Below are 24,614 nucleotides of genomic sequence, written 5' to 3' on the forward strand. Positions count from 1 at the left end.
CTAGATCAGTGAAGTTCCCAAAACAATGACCATTTCCTGGCGTGTGATTGTTTTGTAACTGTTTACTCTCATGTTACTTCTAGAATATTTTTGGATACAAGATTTCAAGTTTTCGTTTACTGGTAAAATAATAAATCAATAAAACCCAGTGCTTTAGGTTTGGCAGGCCAGCAGTCTAGACCGCTAGAATTCCATTGGGAAGTCTGTCTGGGTTCATTAGCTCTTCCTGGAAAGGACATCAGAACTAATCGCTCTACGATTCAATTTTGCTCAGGACTGCAACAAAGACAAGTGCTTGACCGCTTATATTTACTAATTTGATCTGATTCTGATTGAAGTCGGATGTGAATTCTGCAGTTCTGAACCGGGTTGCAGGATCCAGCTTCTCGGTTCAAACTGGTCGCGAGTCAGTAAAAGAAGTAACTATTATTGCCTGCTGAGGCTTTTCTTTAGTCTTTGAGTTAAGGTCAGTGTGCCAAGAATTTGATATCTAGTGGTGAATTAGTGCAGTGTGAGTAGGATAAGCTATACAGCACTGTTGTTGTCTTTCATGCACTGAAGAAAAATGATCTTTGAGTATGCATACCTGATATAATATTATACCATCATTATTAAAATAAATAAGCCTACACGCGCATATAAAGTTAAATGTTACAGCATTGTATTAACTTTCGTTTGCAGTAGATAAAAACACGTTTCAGTAAGTCTGTATCACAGTAAATGCATTCCCACACGGCAGCTAGAATTATGTTGACCTCTCCAACATGGCGCCACTGCTAGATCACCTTACTCCCATCGCCCTCTTCCAAGCTGTTTCGTTTTCCCTTCGCCAGTTCCTGTCAAGCGGAGCTGCGGTCACGTGATCCGAGGGCTTACTTCTCCTTCTTCTCCGAGCTCTTTTAAAAGATATAAAATCATGCTTTTAATTCTGCGTTGTGCTGAATCGGCCCATGCATCGTGCGGGCGGCGAGGGCTCGCTTTGCGGCCAGGTAGCGACACGAGGACGCTGCTCGGCGGCTGTCACGTGATCCGCACGCGGCTGTGCCTGCGAGGTAAAGATGGCGACGGTCGAGTAGGAAGCGACTGAATGAGGGAGCAGATACCCGAAATCCGCAGCAGTGACCGGAGACTAGAAAGCAGAGAAGTACGTGCCGTGTGAGGGCAGCGGGGGCTTGATATGGTCGCTAAGAATCTCTGGACCTTGTTGGAATAAGAAATAATACGACCTGCGCCGTGGGAGCATTACAAATTAGTGTGTTTTGTTTTGACGCTGTTACGGTGACTGAGCATAACCCACACAAACACACACACACACACACAAACACACACACACACCAGAAGGATTGAGTCTTTCTCCAGCACAAGAGACGTGTCTCAGCAGCAGCATTGTTACAGACAGCCCGGGGCTGAGCGACGTTGGCTCAGTGTTTCTGCGTTGTGAAACACAAACCCTCAACAAAACACAGTTCATATCCCGATGCTGGCTTTTCTAAATGGCTGAGTGGAACTTGTTTTGAAGTAAAGACCTATCATTTTGAGGATACAGTTGTCCGCTCATGGTAAGTGGGGACTGATCAATCATCAAGCAGTTAGGCGTAGGGTAACACACTGTTTACGTGTTTTGTTAGTGCAAATGCTAAATTATGTGATCACGTTTCTAACCGTTGAAGGTAGGTGGAATATAAGCTTTATATCATTTTTTGCCCCTTTTTGCAAAGCGTGTGTTGATTTACAACGACGTATTTTATTTTTTGTCAGGTCGTCTGTTTGTTTTTTGGAGATGTTTTATATTTGCCATGTTATCGCGTGTGTGTGATATATATATATATAATCTTCTGATTTTGTTTGTTTAAAAATTAACAAAACGAACATTACGTAGCCAAACCCGGAAGTTTATTACCTGAACACGTGTTTGAACAGAGGTTATGACAGACTGCTTTAAATTGACCTTTCTGGAAACAACCTAAGATTTGCTAATAATGTTTAAGGAATGCGTTTTATAGGGGACATTTCAATGAACTGTAATAATTTAATAAGTCTAGTGTAACAATATTATTTTCACACGTGTACCGTGCAGACGCATGTTTAACCGTTTTTATTTTTACTCTAGTTGCCATACAATTCTTATACTGACACGGTACAGTTTTTAAAGCATTATTAGTTCAATATGGTTGTAAACATGTTTTTATTTTCATGTGTCTGAAGATCTTTTTTACGAGTTGACTAAGTACCCCCACGCCACTTTAAAAAGTGTCGAGGTCACCTATAGGACAGAACCTGTTTAGCTTATTTTAGTTACATGTTAAATACGCGTTTGCTTTTTGTTGCCCAAGCTACTAAAAATAAGTTGACTTCTTACAGTAGGGATAGTTAAATTTAGTGAAACAATTAATGACCTTAACAAATAACATTTTCATTTTAAGGATGAATCTGCAATATACTGTACAATGATTTGCATGGCTTAACACAATTTTTTTTCTGTACATTTACACATTCTAGTTTATAAGGTTACTTGCTAAACAAATCTCAGGTATTTGGTAAAACCTTCAGTCGGACTCTCCCTTCTGTGTCCTGTTGTCCAGTACTTCTTTCTGTCATACAGGGCTGTTAGGTGAGCTAATAATACTGTTCAGGTGTTTCCTTTTTGCATTGCTTTTAAACAAATATAATAAACTTGTCATGCATTATTAAATACACTATGCTGTGAATAGCAGAGTCTAGTTTAGCACGTTGTTATAAGAACTTCAGTAGTACCCTAAACCCCAGCTAATAACTGTTTTGGATATTATGTACTTTTCCAAATAAGTGGTGCTGCTATTCCTCATATCTGTAATATTTTCCAGGAGCTAAAAAATAAACCAGCCATACGTATGATTTCATACAATTTGAAGGTTAAGTTCTGTTTAAAGTTATCTTCTATTCATATACTAACAGAAGCTCCTCTATGTTATCAACTCACAAGATGAAACCAAAAGCTGCGTAGGCCCATATCATTTTTAAGATGGTTTGTGTTTCAATTCATTATTTAGTTCATGCCACTAGGTAAGACCAAATCCTCTGTTGTGTGATATTGTAGATGTTGTACAAAGCACCTCATCAACTTATGTTTCTCTTCAGATTATTTTGTGGAATGCCTTGTTTTTTCTGATCAGAGCTGGAAAGTGGCCTTGTTTTGCCATTGTACTGCTGTAAATGTTATTTGTGATGGTTGTTATCCTTTTCTTATAGATGATGGATCCAGGTCAAGACCTGTTACTTGCTGCTCTGAGCGAGAGTGGAATCAGTCCAAATGATCTCTTTGATATTGGTCCGCTGGATCCTGGATTGGGGGCTCCCTTGCCATCTGTTGGTAATCAACAGGTATGGAAAAAAGTTATTTTAGCATACATCCTGATATTTGGCTTTTGAACACAATGCCATTTCTACATTAAATGTATTTAATATTTTGGTATAGTGTTTATACATTGATTGCTGTGTCCTGTTTGAGTCTGTACATTTTCAGTTGTATTTTCTCTGCTCTCAAAGAACAGACCATACATATTCTGATTTCTTTTCAGTCAGTACCAATTAGTGCATTGGAACAAGACTTGGGAGCAGGACCAGCAGTAACAGTGAAGCAGGGACCAGTTCTTCCACCTACTCCAACGGTGACTGTTAGGGTGCGTATTATCATTGTTATTTTGTTGATGTGGAATACAAATCAATGTCTTCATCTTCTTAGAGAAAAAAAAGGTTGAAATTATGATTTTCTGAGAAATACAGTGCTTTATTGTGAGCAGCTGTGGGCAACATTACTGTAATAATATCCTGGATGCTAAACCAAATAATGAACAAAGTGGGTTAAATAGGAATACAGTAAATAAGTACCAATGTTCATTTTGGTATTAAACACTATTTGCTTTATATTTTTCCTTTCTTGCAGAAGCCGCAACCCTCCACCACAACATTTGTTTTGAATCAGCTGAATCAGCTCCCATCTCTGGGAACAATAGTTGTGACCAAGCCTTCTGGCACAACATCCAGACAGACTGTCACGGTGACAAAAATTGTTCACACCTCTGCGACAACGCAGCCATCCTACACAAGTCCAGTAATGCGCACTACACTGACCACACCTGGCAAGGACCAGATTCAACTAAAAGACCTCCTTAGAAACAGCAGTCTCAATGAACTGATGAAACTTAAGCCACCTTCAAATATTGCTCAACCAGTAGCAACAGCTGCCAGTAAGTAGCATGTTTGTTAAATTAAGCAAACAAAACCAAAAAAATAAATAAAATAAAATACTGTTGACCCTAGGTCCTTTTCAGATTTGTATGGTTTGTAGTTTGATGATTTCTAACGTTGAGATAAAAATAAATATACAAGATATTATTTCCTGTTTAAGCTAATGCCTGTTTCACAAAGGCACAACTGCTTCTCATTATATATTTAATGTGACAGCCTTTGCAAGTCTATAAGCTTCCAGTTCTATGTTTTAATTTGCTGTATGTTAATTGTTCTTTATAATGATGTCTTGTCCCATTTTTTAAAGACTGGTGTGTGTGTGCGTGAGAGCTTTTCAGATAGAATTAATGGAAATCTTAACCACACAGTATTGCAATTAAAATAAGCTTTAAAAACAGAGCTACGTTGTAAAATACATTCGCCAAAATGTGGGGCTCCATATAATGTATGTTTCTTTGAACAGATTAATGGGAATATCAAGTACAGTCGCTTGTAAGATGGTGGGTGGAGGATGTGTGAGAATGAAAAAACCTGCAATACACTAGCTGGCATGTGTGTTATATGAAGATACAGAATGCATTTCTACACAAAATACTGTTATGTGAATTATATTTAAACCAGTGTGTGCCGCTCGTTCATTTTATACCCTACACTTTACACCTGGCAGTAGGAATGTTTCAAGAAATGTTGTAAGAAATTGAAATGCATGCGTATAGCAAATATTTTGACTATTATTGAAGTTTTGTTTTTGTAAGTAAAAACATTTTGAAACAAATTGACTTTTACAGAGATCATTGTGCTTTCTACAAAGATGTTAAATAAACCAGGTAAGATAGTTAGTGGTTATCACTGGAGTGAAAAACCGTGCACCTTAAATGTTGATTAAAACGCACATTAATCTTAAGTTGGTGTCTGTTGCACAGGGGTAGCTTGGACTTGGATTGATGTTCCTTATTGAAATGTGCCTTGCTATTTTGTTGTTTAAAGTTAGTTAACAGGATCAATACCCGATGAGTTACCAGGATTTAACTTTCATACTTGTAACTGGTATCGTTTTTGTCCTTGGCTTGACCTAAATAGTATAATAAACAATAGCTTGTTATTGTGTAACACATTAGAAGCAAGATATTTTGTCATTTAAGCTAGGGTTTTCGTAGCTTACAGTTTCTTGGTTAATTACAGTAAAATTGCCATCTTTTCTGTTTTTAGCTGATCTAAATAATGGTGTAAAGAAGGAAGTCTCGAACAAAGATGTTGCACGAATCTGGATTAATGATGACATTAAAATGCGGAGCTTTTCGCCTACTAACGTGAGTATTTTAGGCTGATCTGTCATGGTATTCCTTACTCAGAGCTGCATATTTATGTAAAATTTTATGTAACCCTTGTTATAATGACGAAAGTAGTTTGAATTCAGCCTGTCTGTTTTGAAATGATTATTTTTTTAATCAGTGGTCTGTAAATGTCTAAACACATTTCCAGAAAATACCAGGAATAAAAGAGGAAGAGGAACCAGATGAGGAGGATGAGGAGGAGCTTGGCCACGCAGAAACATATGCTGAATACATGCCAATGAAATGTAGGTCTAATGGATTTTTTCTTTTAAATTCATACATACTTTGCATTGTAGTATTAGATCTCTGTGTGTGCACGTTGTTTTAAACTGATTTATTTAAGCTCGATGTGAGGAAAAATAATTTGCCCTTTATAGCATTCTTGTCAGAATTAAAGCAGTGTTTTTGTCTTTGCAGTGAAAGTTGGTCTGCGTCATCCTGACCCAGTCGTTGAGACAAGTTCATTGTCCAGTGTTTCTCCACCTGATGTGTGGTACAGGTTGTCTTTATCTGAGGAGATTATTGATAGAGGATGGCTTTCGGCATTGCAGCTTGAAGCAATTACATACACAGCACAGGTATTTGTCTACCTGCTTGTTTTCTCAGATTTATTTATTTTGATTCACACAGATAATCTCTTTGTTTTTTTGGCAATACAGTACCATGTACAGCTTTCAGTGTCATGTACATTGTATACAGGGTGTTCAGAAACTATGCTCACTGTCATCTCACTGGACAAAGGAAGCTTTGTTCCACTGAGTTCAATCTCCTCTTATTAACTGTAAAACCATAGCATTTTTTTAAAAAAAATTTAACGTGCAATCCTGCTAGTTTTAAAATGAGACATTTTACTAATTTATTTTACTTTCAGCAACATGAAACGTTCCTTCCAAATGGAGACAGAGCTGCCTATTTAATAGGTGATGGAGCTGGCGTAGGGAAAGGGAGAACCATTGCAGGCATCATCCACGAGAATTACATTTTGGGCAGGAAAAGGGCACTCTGGTAAGTAACAACTGCACTAGCATTTTAAAATACAGATAACATACCTATTTTAAATAGTAGTTAAGCATCCCCATGAGGGAAGCTTATTCTGTGTTTTGAGATGATAGCTTCAGACTTGTACTCCACTAATTGTGCCTATAGCACATGATAAGTTAACCCTTTTGTGGTAGTAACTCTTACAAAGTTTGAACTATTTTTTTTTGTTTATAAATATTTAGATGACAGTCATATAAAATGTAACCTTTGTGTCTAATCTTGCAGGTTTAGTGTTTCCAATGACTTGAAGTATGATGCTGAAAGAGATTTGAGAGACATTGGAGCCAAAAATATCCAGGTCCATTCACTGAATAAGGTAATACACAGTTTAATAAAAACAAAACAAAAAAGTAAACTTGAGTATTCACTTACGTATTACCATATGCACGTGTCCTTGTTTTGCAGTTTAAATATGGGAAGATTTCTTCCAAACACAATGGAAGTGTGAAGAAAGGTGTAATTTTTGCCACTTACTCATCTCTGATTGGTGAAAGTCAGTCTGGTGGAAAATACAAGACCAGATTTAAACAGCTTCTTCATTGGTGTGGTGAAGATTTTGATGGAGTTGTATCCTTTTGATTTTATTGCAAGGTTTGCCCCAAAATAAGTGGCTGGAAGGAACATGCAATCCCTACAGGGTTCCAAGTACTTGCATGTAATGAAATAGATGTCTTTGACTTCATGTCTGCAGTTTTGCTGCATTTTCAGTCTGTTTAGTACACTTGTTTTGAAAGCTGTAAAGATGTTCCTTGACTAAGTGTTCAGATTGTGTTTGATGAATGCCACAAAGCTAAAAATGTATGTCCAATTGGGAATTCGAAACCTACCAAGACTGGGTTAGCTGTCTTAGAACTGCAAAATAAACTGCCAAAAGCAAGGGTGGTGTATGCGAGTGCTACAGGTATGTAGAAATGTTCTGGTGATTAGAATTGTGTTTTTCTTGTCTGTTGTTGAATTATGATGAATGCACAATAATTCTGTATGTTTAAATACAATTTAAACAAGGCTGTGCATATTAAAACATGCTGGATAAATGCAGAATGTTTGTCTATATATCTATATCACTTTATATATCGATATAATTTTATACCAACCCTTTGATTCTTCCATACACCTCTGTCGGACACATGGGACCAAATGTAGCTGGCCGCCACTGCAAAAAACCTAAGTCTGAAAACATAGTGATATTGGAAAATAAGAGAAATCTGAGGATTTCATAGAGCTTAAGAAAATACAATTCAGCTTCAAAGCTCCAAGTTCTTCATTTTGATCTCTATTTGGCTAGGTGCCTCTGAGCCACGGAACATGGCATATATGAATCGTCTTGGAATTTGGGGTGAAGGAACTCCCTTCAAGGAGTTCAGCAATTTCATTCAAGCTGTGGAGAGAAGGTAAATCACTGTATTAAACAACAGTGCTGTTTAAACATGAAGCTATCACATTGTTCTTTTTTTTAAATTTGTTTTAGCTTAAATGGGCTTTTAGTGTCAAATTAAATATTAATCAAAATGGTGCGACAAGCCTTGGTATTTGTGTTTATATCCACATTAGCAAGACAGAACTCCCACACAGTACTGTTAGTATTAATAGACAATGTGAAGTTCTTCTGGGGGAAGGGTATGTTGCTTGCTCATCTTGATTATCAACCCTACAGCAGTAGCTGTTTAAGAATGGGTAATATACTGCAATGTGTACAATTTGGTTTTTCTACTGGTAATCCTTATGCTGCTGTAGAAATGTTTGTGTGGGTGTATGTGTTCCCTTCAACAAAGAATTTGCATGAAGTTGGCTAAATACCATTTGTTTGTATTTCACAAATATAATAACATTGCTAAACCAATGAATATCCATATTGTAGTCAAAGAAATAAATGTATGTGTACATCTTTTGTTTTTGTAAAGAGGGGTTGGTGCCATGGAAATTGTTGCCATGGATATGAAGCTACGTGGAATGTACATTGCAAGACAGCTGAGCTTTTCAGGTGTGACCTTCAAGATCGAGGAAGTTCCTCTGACCCAAGACTATGTCAAGATGTATAACAAGGCTGTTCATTTGGTAAGTAGTTGTTTTGGTTTTTCACAGCAGATGGGTCAAATCATTACGCGAGGAAACGAGTGCTTTGCTGCACAGCTTGCCTATCAGGCATCATTTTAGAAGTCAAAATCAAGTTTTACAGCCCTGTCCTCAAACCAGTAGGTAGACAATAGGGCCTTATTTTGAAGCAAATGTTCTGTGAGGAATAAAACTATTATAAAACTAGCAAGAACCCTGAATTTGAAAAGTTGCATTTGCTGCAAAATAGAGGCAAGGCATGTAAAATTTGAAGTCTGCCCAATAAGGAAGCTCTGTGTTTGTGGGGCACACCACTCATTCCTCATGCTTTGTTTTGCTACAAATTTAGGACTCCTATTGTTTCAGGATATACTGTAGTCAAAATAACCACTGAAATCTCTTCACTATTGGTTTGTATTGGCATTACAAGGCTGCACTGACAGTATTGATTCAGTCAAAGCTGAAAACCTGGATCTTGCTGTACTACAGAAAATATATTATGTATGAGTAAAGGCTTTCTTTTTTTCCATAATGTTATCAGTTACTACTTGCAGCTGCCTGTGTTTTAAATTACATTTTAATGAAAAATGTTTTGTAGTGGGTTGCAGCCAGAGAGAAGTTCCAGCTGGCAGCAAACCTCATGGATGCAGAGCAACGGATGAAGAAGTCTATGTGGGGGCAGTTCTGGTCGGCACACCAAAGGTTCTTCAAATATCTCTGTATAGCATCGAAAGTGAAAAGAGTTGTGCAACTTGCTCGAGAAGAAATAAAAAACGGAAAGGTAAGAACAAACAGTATTTAGGATGTCTTGTAGAGCGTACCTTCCCTGTCCAGATCATTGATTCTTCACTGTGCTGATGAAAGTAACTGGTGTTCTTGCTATTGTGACATTGTTTACCCAGGACAAAGTGAAAGGACCTTCTTGCTTGCTCTTAAACCAGCATTGTTACCAGATAATTGCAGTTTGTTTTCTAGTACTTTATTTTAATGAGAACCTTATTTTGATTTTAACATTCTGTTTTTGTTTTTGTTTTGTGAAGTGTGTAGTTATTGGTCTTCAGTCCACTGGAGAAGCCCGCACACTAGAAGCACTGGAAGAGGGAGGAGGGGAGCTAAATGACTTTGTTTCCACAGCGAAGTAAGTTTTATTTGCCTTTTTGTTTATTGGTTCCAAGATCGTATGGAAATCAAGTTTGTACAGTCTAAACTAAAACAGATACTATTGTATTAAAGTTCTGTACAGAGCTATCTGTTGCAGTACAAAGTATGTGAATGCATTTTGTTGTAACTGAAATTTAGATCCAGTGCCAGGTTTGTTAATCTTATATTTGAACAAAAAAAATACAGCTATATCTGGTAAGAATAACTTGAGACCAGGGGGCAGGGCAGGGTTGGATGTAAACTTGACGTTACTTTGTTTTCTTTCATACTGTCTGCATAAATTCTGTTATTTTCCCATTATCTTTCAATAGGGGAGTGCTACAGTCCCTGGTAGAGAAACATTTCCCAGCACCCGACAGACAAAAGCTGTTTAGCTTATTGGGAATTGATTTATCAGCTCAGAAAACTCCATCTCCCAATGACTGTTCCTCTACAGACAATAAGGGAAAGAAACGGAAAGGTAAGAAGTTTTTCAACTTTGGAGCGGGGTTGATGGACAGAAGTAGGACTTCATTTAAAAAAAAATAAAAAATGAACCTTTTTTTTTTTTTTTGTGCTTCAGATTAATATAACCAAATCTTGCATTATGCTCTTCTGATTTCCCTTCTCATGGAATGCTCTCATGTTTTTCTTTTCTAGGCCAAGACACAAAAAAGGAAGCAAAGAAGCCTCGCAAGTCTGGAGGACTTGGGGGCAGCAGTTCTGATGAAAGTGACAGCGACTCTGCTTCTGCAAAGGAAGCTGAAAGTGACAATGACAGTTTCAAGTCTGTCAGCTCTGGTGAGGATGATGAAGATGACTTCAATCCTTTCAGAGATGAATCCAGTGAGGACGATGAAGATGGTAAGTCAAAGCATTGCAAAAGTTCATTTAAAGTTGCAGTTTTGAAAATCTCTGCTGTAAAATGAAATCCATAACTTTGTCAATGCTGTTTAACCAACAGGATCCAGTAAATAGTGGTTATTACCAAGTGCTTGATTTAAACATTTCTTTTTAGATCCTTGGCTAATAAGAAAAGATCACAAGAAAACTAAAGACAAGAAGAATAAAAAGAAAAAGAAAAATATAGATCCAGATTCTATCCACAGTGCCTTATTAGCATCTGGTCTTGGCTCAAAACGACCTGCTTTTTCAACTCCTGTTGTTAACACTACGAGCAGTGCACCTTCCATTGGTAAGGGCTGAAAAACTGAATCTTATCCACCCATCAAATCTAATTTGTTTAATATAAATGTGTGGGTGTTTCTATACACTGTTGCATGCATAGTTCAGAACTAATATTGCTTTGACACTGATAGAATGACTTAGTTTTTTAGAAATCCCTATCTACAGGTTCTCTTGGTTTAGTGCTTTATCTGCTATCTGTGTTTCAGCAAAAAAAGACAGTGAAAGTAGCAGCTGTGTAACTAGCCAGGATGCTGTTGAAAGTGCCCAGCAGATGAAACGAGAGCTGCTAGACAAACTGGAGAAGCTTGCTGAAGATCTGCCTCCCAACACACTCGATGAACTTATTGATGAACTTGGAGGTCCAGATAATGTGGCAGAGGTGGGTCTAAAACTATTGCACTGCACAGGTTTTAATGGTTTGTATGTTCTCCCTTAATGCTAAGTCTCGGTTAGAAATGAAGTGCAAGGACTAAATATCTTCAAGTGCAGTGTCATTGAGGATTTCCGCTCTTTCAGAATGACTTGCTTGTGTTTGGTATGAAGTGTTGTGGTGCCTCTTTTCCTGCAGTGGGAATGCATGTTTCTGCTTCTTTTACAGATGACTGGGCGTAAGGGCAGAGTTGTGAGTAATGATGACGGAAGCATATCCTATGAATCAAGATCAGAGCTTGATGTTCCGGTAGAAATCCTGAATATCACAGAGAAACAGAGGTTCATGGATGGAGAGAAGGTATGGTTTTACGTAGACATAAGTTTTTGTCAATTGCCGTGTAGACAGTTTGCGTTACCTTTTTCCAACTTTCATTTTTACATGTGCGTACAATGGCTCTAGGTCACAGTGAGCTGTGTCCTGGGATGTAAATGACTTGTTTGTTTTTTTTACTTCAAAAGTACATGTTTACTCTTGACATCAAAAATAAAAAACAATTTGCAGAACATACTTTTTCTATCCTTTTGTTGAAGAACATTGCCATAATATCAGAAGCTGCAAGTTCTGGTATCTCCTTGCAAGCAGACCGGAGAGTTAAAAACCAAAGGAGACGAGTGCACATGACTTTGGAGTTGCCCTGGAGTGCTGATAGAGCCATTCAGCAGTTTGGTAAGTAGCCTTGCTTATAATGTTTTTGTTTTTTCTTAGCTGGAGATCATTTATATTTTTATTTATTTATTTTTCAGTGGTTCCTAGTGAGGCTGATTAACTTACCTAAGTTAGATAATGGCTTGTTAACCTTTTCATTCCACAGGACGAACACACAGATCAAACCAGGTGACTGCTCCAGAGTACGTGTTCCTCATATCCGAGCTCGCTGGAGAACAGAGATTTGCATCAATTGTGGCCAAAAGGCTTGAGAGTTTGGTAAGTGGAAGTGATCCGTCTCTGAAGACAGTAACAACCTCCTCAATTCTATTTATAAAAATGTAATGTCTATTTATTCACCTAGAATTATTCAGAAGGTATCGACTAAGTGTTGGAGTAGCTTTTATTTACCAATTTGGTTTTGGAATCAAGCAATTGAGTTGCAATAGATATGACCTCATGTAACTAAGCTGCAGAATTCAAACCGCTTCCCTGTCTGCTTGCCCTGTACCTTTTTGTTTCTTTAACCCCATTGTCCTGCCTTTCTATTTAAGGGAGCCCTTACACATGGTGATAGGAGAGCCACCGAATCCAGAGACCTAAGCAGATTCAATTTTGACAATAAGGTAAGCCTTTCATTATTCTCTACAAATCTTTTTTTGTTTGTTTGTTTGAAAATGTAGTTATATACCCCACTGGTAATGGATGGCGATCTGAAATTTGTGTGTCACACTTTACGGTTAAAAATCTAGCGATTTGCTACTAATCCATAAATATTGCTAAGGGACACAAATTTGAGAGAATCAATCTGGGGGTATACGGTGGCATCTGTATGCCCAACAGATTTGTACATGTACCCAAGGTGGATTCATATTCTAACGTTATATAATTTTATATTTTTTTGTAGTATGGTAGAAGTGCTCTGGAAATTGTGATGAAGTCCATTGTAAACTTGGATTTCCCAATAGTGTCACCCCCTGCTAACTTTGATGGAGATTTCTTTAAAGGTAATAGAATGTGTATCATATTGCATTACAGTTCTAGTTTTGAAGAAAAAAGCGACAGTATTTTGAGTTTTTTTGTTTTGTTTTTTTTTAAATGCAGAAATTCGTCATGGGTTGATTGGTGTTGGATTAATAAATGTGGAAGATCGTTCAGGAATCCTCATGTTGGATAAAGGTAAGTTGGAATGCTGTAATAAGAGAACCTTAATGAAGAAGTGAAAAGTGTGTGAGCTGTCAAACGGCAATCTCCTTTTTGAAATTTGCTTTTCTCACAGATTATAACAACATTGGCAAGTTCTTGAATCGAATTCTTGGAATGGAGGTCCAACAACAGAATGCACTCTTTCAGTATTTCTCTGACACATTAAGTGCTGTAATTCAGAATGCCAAAAAGAATGGTCGATATGATATGGGTATATTGGGTAAGCAATTTCAGTTCCCTAAAACGCATCTGTTGTTTAAAACATTAAACATGGTGAATTTAATATGTGCATTTTCTATGCAGATCTTGGCTCTGGGGATGAGAAGGTGAGGAAAGTAGAATCCAAGAAGTTTCTTACTCCAGGATATTCTACCTCAGGACATGTGGAATTGTATACAGTAAGTTAACCGGATTATTTGATTACAACTAACTAGCCCGTGTGTGTGGCTTAACCTTTTTTGCAGATAATTTATTCAGTGCTTATCAGGCGCATCGGGTCCAATTTATTTTCACACGTACACACTTTTTAAAACTATTTTTTTTCAGAGTAAAACTGGTTTAAAAGGCAGTGCATGGCAAAAGGACATCATTACTGTCTCTCCAGCCAAGCCCCACGTCTTGTTCACTGTATTGTTCACATACCTCGTTATAAATGTGCATATTGATAAATACTCTCCTGATCACTCGTTTTATCACCAAACTCCCAATAATGTGATCCAAGTCATTATTACTATAACATCTCCAAAAAGCTCTGCAAATGTCTGTGATATTGTTTGAGCGCTGGATGCGGAAGCAGCTATCTCCTTTGTGTCTGTGTTATATCTGGTGCATGGCTCTACTGTATTGCTCATATACGTCCTATCGGTCTCATTCGGCCACTGAAAGGTTTTCTCAGCTTTTTCTGGAGAAAAAACGACTAGAGAACTGTGCTTTACATCTTTTTGATGATTTCGGACAGGGTCCGACATCGAACTGGAAAGGGAAAATTGTAATGTCGGACCTGGTCCCACATAGGACCGCAAAGGGCTAAGAGCGCACCAGGTATTGGCAGTATGGGAGTCTATATATAGATTTTAGCGGCATTTCAGTCACTTCACAGATGTATTTCTCTTGTAGGTAAGTGTCGAGAGAGGTATGTCTTGGGAGGAGTCCACCAGAGTTTGGGCTGAGCAATCGGGACCAGATGATGGATTTTATATACAGGCAAGTGTCAATCAACTCCTGTATGTAATCAAATTAACCTTTTTGAAAAGTTGCAGGTAGCATAATAAAAGTAATAACATTTAATAAAAACAAAAACAAAGTCGGTTTAAAAAGTAATCATGAGTTTTGAGTATATGACAACCCACTTTGCTTTTCTGATGTGTCTTTTTACCGTGTGCAGATAAGGAACAACAAAAAGACTGCAATCCTTGTTAAGGAAGTTAATGCCAAAAAGAGGTTGTTTCTGGTGTATAGACCAAACACAGGAAAACAGCTCAAACTGGAGGTCTATGCAGACATTAAGAAGAAATGCAAGAAGGTAAACCCTTTGATTTGCATTGTGCTTTATTGTAGCTCACACATTTATTTATTTTTTTTTACTTTGCTTCATTCCAAAGTTTATGAACCTTTTTTTATCATTAACTTTTTTGTGTGTGTGTTTTGTGCACCAAACAGGTACTTTCTGAAGATGCCAAGCAACATTGGATAGATCAGTACAATTCATCAGCAGACACATGTTCCCATGCCTATTGGTAAGCACTATATAATTCCATCTTGAGGTTTGTCATATTTTCATCAGCAAAGTCAACCAAGAGAGAGTATTTATCACACAACCTAAAGAAGGTGATAGGTGAAGTGATATCCAAAGCTTTTTCAAGATTTTATGCTTTTTATAAATTGTTTACCCCCCTATATGCTCTGCTGTATTGGGTCTAATGAATATTACATAAAAAGTAAATTATGTGCTTCTATACGTATGTTCAAGTCATCCGCATTCTTGCACTTATGTTTCTACATGTGTGTGTCTTACCAGGCGAGGCAATTGCAAAAAGGCATCCGTAGGACTGCAATGTGAAATTGGTCTACGCTGCCGAACGTACTTTGTGCTTTGTGGTTCGGTACTGAGTGTCTGGACTAAAGTTGAGGGTGTTCTAGCCTCAGTGAGTGGAACTAATGTGAAAATGCAGATTGTTCGGTTAAGAACAGAAGATGGACAGAGGATTGTGGGTAAGCAACAAATGTGCTTCAAGTAGGTTGATGTGGAAGAAATAAATACTTGGTGTAGATACTGCTTAGCAAAAGGGTGCTTGAATACTGGGCATACGTCTGAACCTACAGTATTTGAATTCCAAGAATAAAAGTAGACGAATGCGGTTGTATTAATAAGAATAATGAAGCAAGTGCTTGTGAGCTATACATTTAACTTTGCAGATTGGTGTCTGAGTGTTTTATTAATGGATATCTGTTTTGGCAAAGCAATGTATAGAAAGGTGTGTGAATGTCTTTTCGGGGGAGCTTTTAGAGGTCTGATCTTAAGTTTGTTTGTTCTCCTTTTGAAAACAGGTTTGATCATTCCTGCAAATTGCGTGGCTCCGTTAACGAACATCCTTTCCTCCTCGGATCAGTCTCAGCAGCTAGCAGTGCAGCAGCAGCAGATGTGGCAACAGCTTCATCCACAGAGCATTAACCACTTCAGCAACACATAGCAGCTGCTGCAGGCTCACATAAGTGGACACAATACAAACTTGAATTTAGCAGCATGCTCTATGAGCACAACAGTGTGGTTGTCATTTGGAAAATGTCAGGGTTCTTGTCCAAAGAATATTGTAGAAATTTGAAGTTCCCTGGAATACATTTTCCACTTCAGTGAAGAACTGAAGAAGCCTGTCCAGAAGAGAAGAAATCTGTGTACAAGGAAAAGATCTTTCTACCCCTCTATTCCTTCTCTTCATATAATGTGCTTTTTTTTTTACTGGCTTCTGCTCATAAACTACAGGTTCTGTATTTTATGCAAGTGAAGTGAGTGGACTTACCTGGTTCCTTTATATGACCTGCTATTATTACAGTGCTCAGGGGTTATTGTTTAAAAAAAAAAAAAAAAAGCACTTTGTTTGATTCTGTGACCTTGCTGGGAATATGTCTTGCAATGCATGTTTTAACTACCCCCCCCCCCCCCCCGTAATGTGCTGGTGCAAATATTTTTTTCCAAAGCATGAAGTCACAAATTGTGCATTCATTCCCAGTTTTTTCAGTAAGCATGTCTTATGAACATGCGCTTGTAGAAGGTAACAGAAGCTGAAACTGCGCTTCAGATGGTGTGTGTGTATAGAACAGGGTTTAAGTTTGCAAATTGTTACGCTTAAGTAGTACTTAACACTTTTGAACATTTAAGTTCAACATGGATTGAGGATCATAAATAACTTCCAGTATGGATGTTCAAGCATCCTTTTTTTGTTTTTAATATTTTTTATTTTTTGTACAAAGGTTTACTTTTTGTTTTTGTATTTTTTTTTTTAATACAAAGTGTCTGAAGACTGGAATGTTGTCATTACGCGAGGCCACTACACAATCACCTGCTCTTCCCTTAAGTTTTTGCTTAATTAGTGCGTTAGATATTTAAATATTTGGTGCTCCTTTGAACTGCATTCTGTACAGGACATACCCCTTGATCGTGGGACACACTTGAGAGTATTGTGCTGTGTAAAAGCTTTTCATTTAACAATTCCTGCTAAATAGGTCACAGTAAAGGAGCACAGTTTCTTAAGATGGTATGAATACTGTACAAATGTGTAAAAATACGTATCTTAAATATGACATTGTTTTGCTTAAGTAACAGTGATGTTTATACAGTATATAAAAACAAAGTGAAGGACAATGTTTGTCATTTCATGCTTGCACGAGTGCACTACTGAAACAGATTCATTGTATATAATAAAATGTAAAACGTGTTTAAGAAGGTGTCTGCAAGATGGACTTTTTGCATGTGACTTTGAATGTGCTTAACAGTATGTACTCTGAACATCTTGTCTTCCCCTTCTACCTGTTATGGAAAAGAATACATCAAGTCATTTTTTGTAGTGTGTAAAGTATATTAAAAAGGTACAGAGAACTGGATGTTATGACACTACTGTTACTCAGCCTCTGTCTATAATGATGGTAGATGCTGCACACTGAGATACTGTCTTTGCATTTGGCACACAGTTTATTTTCTGTGATTCTTTCGTTTAAGTTCCATTCCCAGTGTTGTCCAGTAAATGTTATTGCTTTCACGGTTTTATTATGTTAAGGCTATAGACAGTGTGGGAATGTTGCTGATTGGTGTATTTTATGCTAGCGTCAGGTTTTGGACACACCAAAAAAATCAACATGATACCAATACCTTGTCACATACACCATGTGCTTCCATTGGGACAACATGTGGGCAATTAATTATACATACGCATTTGTAATTTCAGTGCAAATACAGTGGGAAGAAGTCAGTGATGGAGCAGAGATAGCTTGTGATACCAAGAGCAAGTTTTAGGCAGGCCGTATTAAGATCCCTCTGTTTAAATCATTAAATTAGACCCGTTGAAATAATTAATCTATAGAGTCTAATGATCAGGGAGTACAGGTTGTTTTTCGGTAATGCTAAGAGAAACTAATTTAATGGAATGCTAAATCTTATATTTGCTTCTTAGTATTATCTATAGCTCCCTTCTGCTGGGTATTTTGGTTCTTGTATTTTATACTTCAATGTAGCATGAAGGTGTTGCAAAGTCAAAACATACAGGCCAACTGTGTTAGCGGAAATCAGGCCAGGTTACTTCTAGCTCGAGCCGATTAGATACTAGGAAGAACGTTTCATCTTTATTATCTACAGCGCTGTATATGCTGAATTGTACCATTTGTATCTTAAACCCAGAAAAGGGATATAAAGTGATTAAAGGTGTTTTTTTTTTTCCTGGTTTCACAATATTAACAGCTTATTCTGTCTCTCAGTAGTGAGTTTTGAATCCAGGTTTAGGAGATTGAGGGTGCAGTGTACCTATACAATGCTGCTTCACACAACCCTCGAGTGTGTATGAAACTACAGAATGAGTAAACACCTGGTTACCTAGGGTGGGGTGAATGGAACAAACAAACAGAAACGGTGTGTACAACACAGTCACCTCTGGGAACCCAACAAACTGGCTGAAGAAATTCAAACCTTTAACTGCTCCACCCTGCTGAAAATAACAGCGTGCTCCTGAGCAACTGGGGATAAAAAATAAGAAAAAACATTCCCTTACTGGATAACTACAGCAGCTAGTGTAGGACCCCCAGCACAGATTTACAGCAGTAACTTTAATTCCAGTGTGTAGACAACACTCGCTCTAGAAAGGGGACTTGTATTCATTTCCTGAACCAGTATATAACTAACTCTTGACCCAGCACAACATCTCCACTTCCACATCTGACCAGGATAAAGAGGGCATGACCTTATAACAGATACATACCTGCTGTTGTTTTTTAAATGGGGGGGGGGGGGGCACAACACTGATATAACTAACAACAGACACTCTACTCAGTTTAGCTTAACTTGAAAACGTTCCTGTTATTGAAACTGAAGTTAATTATCCCAGCCTTGCGGTGTATTTCTGGATCCTCGCTGCATGCTGGTGCCAAAAGGTGGGGGAGGGTATATCGGTGGTGCAGGACAGGAAAGGGTTAAACCTGCCACATCGGCCTCATTTCCAACGCCAGAACCAATGCCTTGGCCTCGTGGATTTAAATATTGTGAAACACAAAGGAATTAAAAAAAAAAAGAAAAAAAACGGTCCCATTAAACTGAAAATAGTGGGGAAATGTTTTTTTTTTTGTATACTTGCAATAACACTGTCACAGTTTAATTGTAACTCGATAGAAACGCTATTTAATCGTAGAAACCTATAAATATTGTAATGCACCTCGCTCGTTTCACGTCACGTATCGCACAATGTAGATTAAATCCACTGACTAAACCGGGAAAGGTAGAAATGCATGCACAGCCCCAGATAAATATTATTATCATATTAAAGGATACTAAAAAGAGAACTCACTTCTTGCGAGTAGTGTATTGCCTGTCATTGGTTTTATAAAAAAACATAAAAAATAACGTAATAAAATATACATGCTTGCAAACAACTCCTTAAATAATGAGGCATGTATCATTTAATGTGTAACATAACTTATCATCGCCCCTGATATTATTAAAGACAATGTCTGAACAGTTTTAAAAATGCTAGCTAATAAAAGTGTTGCAAAGTTTACAGCGGTTAGTATTTTTGTTTTTGTTTTTTTGCTTACAACTTGACAAAAATAAAGTGCTATCATATAAAAGCGGTTACATTGTAACCTTTTAAGAAAAAAAAAGCGAGTTATATAAAGTAGCTGAAATATGTTGTGTTTCGGAATAGTTTTGTTGATGCCCGGCGTTTTCTGCTCAATCTGTTATAATGTATAAATGTACCATCATTACGATGATAGATTGCATTGTGGGTGTCAATATAAATTGACGGCCATATTTGCCGGTGCTGCTGCTGTAAACAACAAAAAGTGTCTGCGAGAGACAGAGACGCTTCACGGAATTTCAGGACATTTTTAATTTGTTTAATTTATAATGTCTCTGGGAATGTCCTACAAACCCAGCCTCCACTCGCACATTCCCGGAACCTCCGTGAACCAGGGTAAGCCAGAAATGTCTGTTTACCCGCAACTGTATCACTGTTTTATTGTTACAATGAATACCTGGGGAAAGCCCGTGTCTGTAGTTTTTTGTCCAGTTATATATGTAGGGTCAGATCCTGAGAGCTGATTCATATCCGCCATTATTACTAATCATAAAAGCTTTTTTTTTACGTCTGTAAAGTAAGTAAACGGGGATAACAGAGTCCGGATTAACCGAGTCCGTGATCCCCGGTACCCGCCTTTGTTGGCGTTGATCTATGTATTATAACGTTGTAAGAAAATGTATCCCTTTGGCTTTTTTAATGAGCCAGTTTGGTTTCTTCCATGGTCGCCCGGGGCTGGTGATTGATCGGGATCAGGAATGTTCTTTTTTTGTCCGCCGAGGACACCTAGTGTCAGATAGGCGGTATTACATGCCACATAGTTAAATACGGGAACTGTAGGGCACACATTTCTGAAGCCCTATACATCTGCACTGTATGTGTACGTGCATATATCTATTGTCCGCCTGTTAATAAAAATAATGCTTAAGCTCATCGGTTCACCCCATTGTTGTTTACCCATAATGTATGTGTGTACAAATAGGAATTTTCTGGCGGGAAAAAGACCGATCAGCATTAATGCACATTCACAAAATGGGCCAGTTATCAGTCTGTATTCCAAAATGCAATCGTTTACATGCAGATATTGATCAACCCAGTGTGCATTGATTGTACTGGGGTAAAAACCCCATTCGACCCACACTATGGAATACTATACAAAATAAAACGTATTCCTAGGAGTCTGGTGGAATAGCAACAGTGATCATGACCTGCCATGAACTGCAGTAAACGTTATTCTCACATTTGTAGAAGTAAGCATACCTAAAACTGCACGATTCATCTTGTTTTTTTTTCAGTTGGAAATGTCCATTCTCCTTCCACAAGCTTAGCAGCATCCGTAGTGTCTTACAGGCCCCTAGTGAACGACTATGGGCCGCCATCGTTAGGGTTCCCACAGGTAAAGAACCATATTGTTATATTATTATAATTATTATTTCCACCTGCCTTCCACTGAGTCTGCACAGGAACCAGCAAGTGCAATTAAAACTGGACCTGCTGTGGATACTGATACAGCTGTAACTGCAGAACTGTGGGCTGGGTTTGTGTGTATACACACAGCTGTAACTGCAGAACTGTGGGCTGGGTTTGTGTGTATACACACAGCTGTAACTGCAGAACTGTGAGCTGGGTTTGTGTGTATACACACAGCTGTAACTGCAGAACTGTGAGCTGGGTTTGTGTGTATACACCAGGATTGACCAAGATCATTACAGTCCTGATTCTTTTTATAGATACTATTTGAAATGATCATTTATGATTACAGGTGTGCTTGATGTAATCTAACTTTCTTTTTTTTCATATTGCGTGACAGGGGAGCAGTGGTAATCAAGTGCCTCAAAGCAAATATGCAGAACTTCTATCTATTATTGAAGAGCTAGGGAAAGAAATTAGACCAACGTATGCTGGAAGCAAAAGTGCCATGGAGAGACTAAAACGAGGTGAAAATCATTTACTTTACTAACTTTAATATCTTGCGACTCCACCCGTAACTTAAAACACTCAAATGTCAAACGTTTGTGACGCCACTTTTCGGCTCTTGTTTTTATTTCTCTTGTCTCTTTGTAAATGTCTATGGAGGTGCTCCCCGATGTGCTTTGTTAGTATATTGTGGTTATTTTAATATTGCCACTGCTGTTGGTTATTAAGAGACTGCAGTCTGTTTGTTGTTTGTATTTTATGCTCTGGGCGTGGTGTAATTTAGTTCACGTTGAGTGTTCTGTTATATTCTGTATTGTTCTCACAGAACGGTGAATAAGCAAATCAAAGCTATTTCTCATTCTTTTAAAGGTATCATTCATGCTAGAGGACTGGTACGGGAATGCCTGGCTGAAACCGAGAGGAATGCAAGATCCTAGCTGCTGGAATGAAACATTTCAACTCCATTTAAAACTGACAAAAACAACATCACTTTGAAAGCCTACCTTCTAACCATTCTCATTCAGGAAAGCTAAACTATTGTCCTTAAAAACTAATTTGACTGCTGGCCTGAGGAAAGAAAAAACAAAAAAAAAAAAAAAACAAAGTTAAAGACCAGTATATAAAACTATACTTGACAGGAATTTGCATACTTTAATACTTTTTTTTTTCCCCCATTTGGGAACCTATCACCTTTTCTTGACTTCATAGAAAGAGAAACTAATGACTTTGCATGCTTGGTAGCCAGATCTCCTAATTTATAAACTAAAAACTGCATGGCTTGTACAGGGTTAGACTGTAGTAGGGGCATTTAATGACAGAGAACCAGTCCTAAGATTTCATATTTTTGACACACTTAGGAGGCAGAGTAACTAATAGTGCCAAAAATACCACATACTGGGTTTGGATAAACTATTGTAATAAAGCCATTATTTGCATCTTTGTATGTATTTATTACTCAGTGTAATAAAACTTATTTTCATTAAATCTGCAATTTTCACAGTTTTTAATTTTCAGTTGTACCTTCCATTATATATACCTGTGCACCCTTATATACAAATTATATATTTTAATAGGTTTTACAGACAACTTCTGTTAGATGCATGAATAAGTACTTGAGTACCCAGAATTCAAAGTTCCCACTCTCAGAAATGTACTAAATCATTGCTGAATGGCAATGTAACAAACTGGGATACAACTGTACCTTTGGTGTTTTTGTGTCTATTTTAAAGACAATAATAAAAAACAAAACATCACACCCTTTTCAAAATCACCAGAAATCCAGTCCCATTTATAATTTCAATATGGTCATGTTCTGTCTCACTCGCTCCACCACCCTTTATAACCGTAGCACACGCTTATATCTCGCAGCTTTCTTTCCCCCTGGGTCAGAGAAAGAAAACCCTATTTCTGATGTTGTCATTTCATAACTCAAGGCAGCTTGTCTTCGGAGAACACATTTAAACACTTTCAGGAGTCGGTTTCCTCACTTTGTTTGGAATCTGGTTGAAGATTTCCTTTAAACTCTTTCTTCTTTTCTAAAATGTCTTTTGCCTTCTTCCTTTTGTCTTGCTTCCTCCACTCAGCTTCTTTGCGGTTTTTCACAATGTCACTGTCTTCGCCTTTGTAGAAAACGTCAAGCTTCCCCTGCATAATTGTTCTGGCTCTCTTTCTGTTGGTCTCCACCGACCGTGTCTGGTGACACTGCAATTAAAAAGACAACAAACAAACCTTTGTCAACACAGCCCCAGCACTATGAACACAAGATGTGTTCTAAATGCATTTTCACAGACTAGTTAGTTATCAAGTCACTATGCTTATTTGTAAGGCTGCTGTGGTGAAACCAAATCCATCGCAGAGCACTGAAACTTGGCAGGAGAAATCACCAAACGATCAGCAACACAATTCTACCAACATAAGGCATCTTTTGTCTGATCCCTACAGATTTAACTGCACTGACCGCTTGAAGAGTAATTCCAAATTTCACTCTGCGTGGTTCTTATGGCACTTTGGATAATGTTTTTTTTAATTTTACTACTTTTTTTTACTTTTCTGGTAATCCACTGTTATGGCGCTGGCTTCTCCTATAAAAGACACTGGCCGATCTAGCTTATGTTACTGTACATATCTATGGCAGGTAGCCAGAACAGAGAAGCAATCCTGAAAGCACAGTACTGACGTAATTGAAATTAGAACCACTGAAAACAATTGCAATCATAAAAGGTATGGGTACAATACACAAAAATAAGAACATTTGAATGGATTTACCAGGGTTGGAAATAAGACATAGCGGTTTCAGTTAAACATAAGTATGATTAGCCACACTATAAACACAAGCTCAGGTGTGTCTTATTAAAAAGGTAGCAAAACCAGGAATGGATCAAAAAGCTATGCAATGGGTGTCTTACTTCCATCCTTAACTTTAGAATGTCTTTAAAGGGTTCCATCATCCAAAACTGTAAGCACACAGATACACAGTGGAATACAAACAACGGCACTCAGTAATACAGTGTACAATGTATTTATAATAATATAAAACCCTGCTCCAGACCCTCTCGGGCATGGTCTTTTACCTTCACCACGATTCCAGATGGAATGTGCTTCAGCACCACACAGTTGTTGGTTTTGTTGGTGGCCTGTCCCCCGGGTCCACGCCCTCTCACAAACTGCTCCTCGAGTTCCCCCTCATTGATAGAAACCAGATCCGGCGCGTCTCTCTTTCCTGCGCTCTGAATGCACGGCAGTCTCGTCCTACCAGACAAAAAAACGAGGCTTCCTGGAAATTTCCATTGTCCCACCGCTCGTGAACAAACCATAAAAAGGTTAGACCAAATAGATGATGACATCAGAGTAAACCTCCTCCTGTGCTGAATCTGTAAAACAAATTAAATTAAATTAAATGCAAGGTCAACAGTATATCTTACCTTTCCCTGGAATATATACAGTGTACTCCAATGCATGTTTGTTTGTTTGTTTTTAAAGTCAAAGCTTGATATTTTCAACGCGACTTGTGAACTGTCACCTTTGATATTTGTACAAACACAGTAATCCTCACCTCCTTGAACAAAATCGATCGCTTCCTTCTGCCACCCACCACAGCGCTGGAAACGTGCAGCCAATGCAACCCCGTGTTGTGTTGATTTCAAAGCTGACAAGCCA

The 24,614-nt window shown here is 37.9% G+C and overlaps 3 protein-coding genes across 5 annotated transcripts; 2 read left to right on the top strand and 1 right to left on the bottom strand.

Annotated features, from left to right (window-relative positions):
* The first annotated feature begins 793 nt into the window (after positions 1-793).
* LOC121297278 (protein strawberry notch homolog 1-like) lies at positions 794-17,200 on the top strand. Of its 3 annotated transcripts, none has more exons than XM_041223511.1 (32): positions 794-1,559; positions 3,229-3,360; positions 3,558-3,659; positions 3,923-4,226; positions 5,437-5,537; positions 5,710-5,806; positions 5,979-6,139; positions 6,433-6,566; positions 6,828-6,918; positions 7,008-7,169; positions 7,368-7,503; positions 7,888-7,993; positions 8,504-8,657; positions 9,253-9,435; positions 9,695-9,792; positions 10,127-10,275; positions 10,455-10,658; positions 10,813-10,989; positions 11,189-11,361; positions 11,581-11,712; positions 11,946-12,081; positions 12,227-12,339; positions 12,615-12,686; positions 12,968-13,067; positions 13,165-13,239; positions 13,340-13,486; positions 13,570-13,664; positions 14,383-14,469; positions 14,651-14,788; positions 14,926-15,002; positions 15,284-15,477; positions 15,814-17,200. In XM_041223511.1, exons 1-32 carry the CDS (start codon positions 1,557-1,559, stop codon positions 15,954-15,956), a joined length of 4,176 nt encoding a protein of 1,391 aa, XP_041079445.1. In that variant the 5' UTR covers positions 794-1,556; the 3' UTR covers positions 15,957-17,200. The 3 variants fall into 3 exon arrangements, with proteins under 3 accessions (XP_041079445.1, XP_041079444.1, XP_041079446.1); XM_041223510.1 differs by having other exon boundaries at positions 794-1,144; XM_041223512.1 differs by lacking the exons at positions 794-1,559; positions 3,229-3,360; positions 3,558-3,659; positions 3,923-4,226 and adding an exon at positions 5,024-5,054.
* A 2,523-nt stretch (positions 17,201-19,723) lies between these two features.
* On the top strand, positions 19,724-22,442 carry LOC121296771 (cyclin-dependent kinase 2-associated protein 1-like). Its single transcript, XM_041222540.1, has 4 exons — positions 19,724-19,937; positions 20,837-20,937; positions 21,352-21,478; positions 21,828-22,442. The coding sequence occupies exons 1-4, from the start codon at positions 19,871-19,873 to the stop codon at positions 21,893-21,895; spliced, it is 363 nt and encodes a 120-aa protein (XP_041078474.1). The 5' UTR covers positions 19,724-19,870; the 3' UTR covers positions 21,896-22,442.
* mtrfr (mitochondrial translation release factor in rescue) lies at positions 22,090-24,587 on the bottom strand. The gene is made up of 3 exons (XM_041222539.1): positions 24,511-24,587; positions 24,029-24,328; positions 22,090-23,159 (listed from the first exon to the last, which is right to left on the bottom strand). Exons 2-3 carry the CDS (start codon positions 24,299-24,301, stop codon positions 22,926-22,928), a joined length of 507 nt encoding a protein of 168 aa, XP_041078473.1. The 5' UTR covers positions 24,302-24,328; positions 24,511-24,587; the 3' UTR covers positions 22,090-22,925.
* Positions 24,588-24,614: the final 27 nt, after the last annotated feature.

This window comes from Polyodon spathula, chromosome 22 (assembly GCF_017654505.1).
Source record: "Polyodon spathula isolate WHYD16114869_AA chromosome 22, ASM1765450v1, whole genome shotgun sequence".
In the NCBI taxonomy this organism is placed as follows: domain Eukaryota; kingdom Metazoa; phylum Chordata; class Actinopteri; order Acipenseriformes; family Polyodontidae; genus Polyodon; species Polyodon spathula.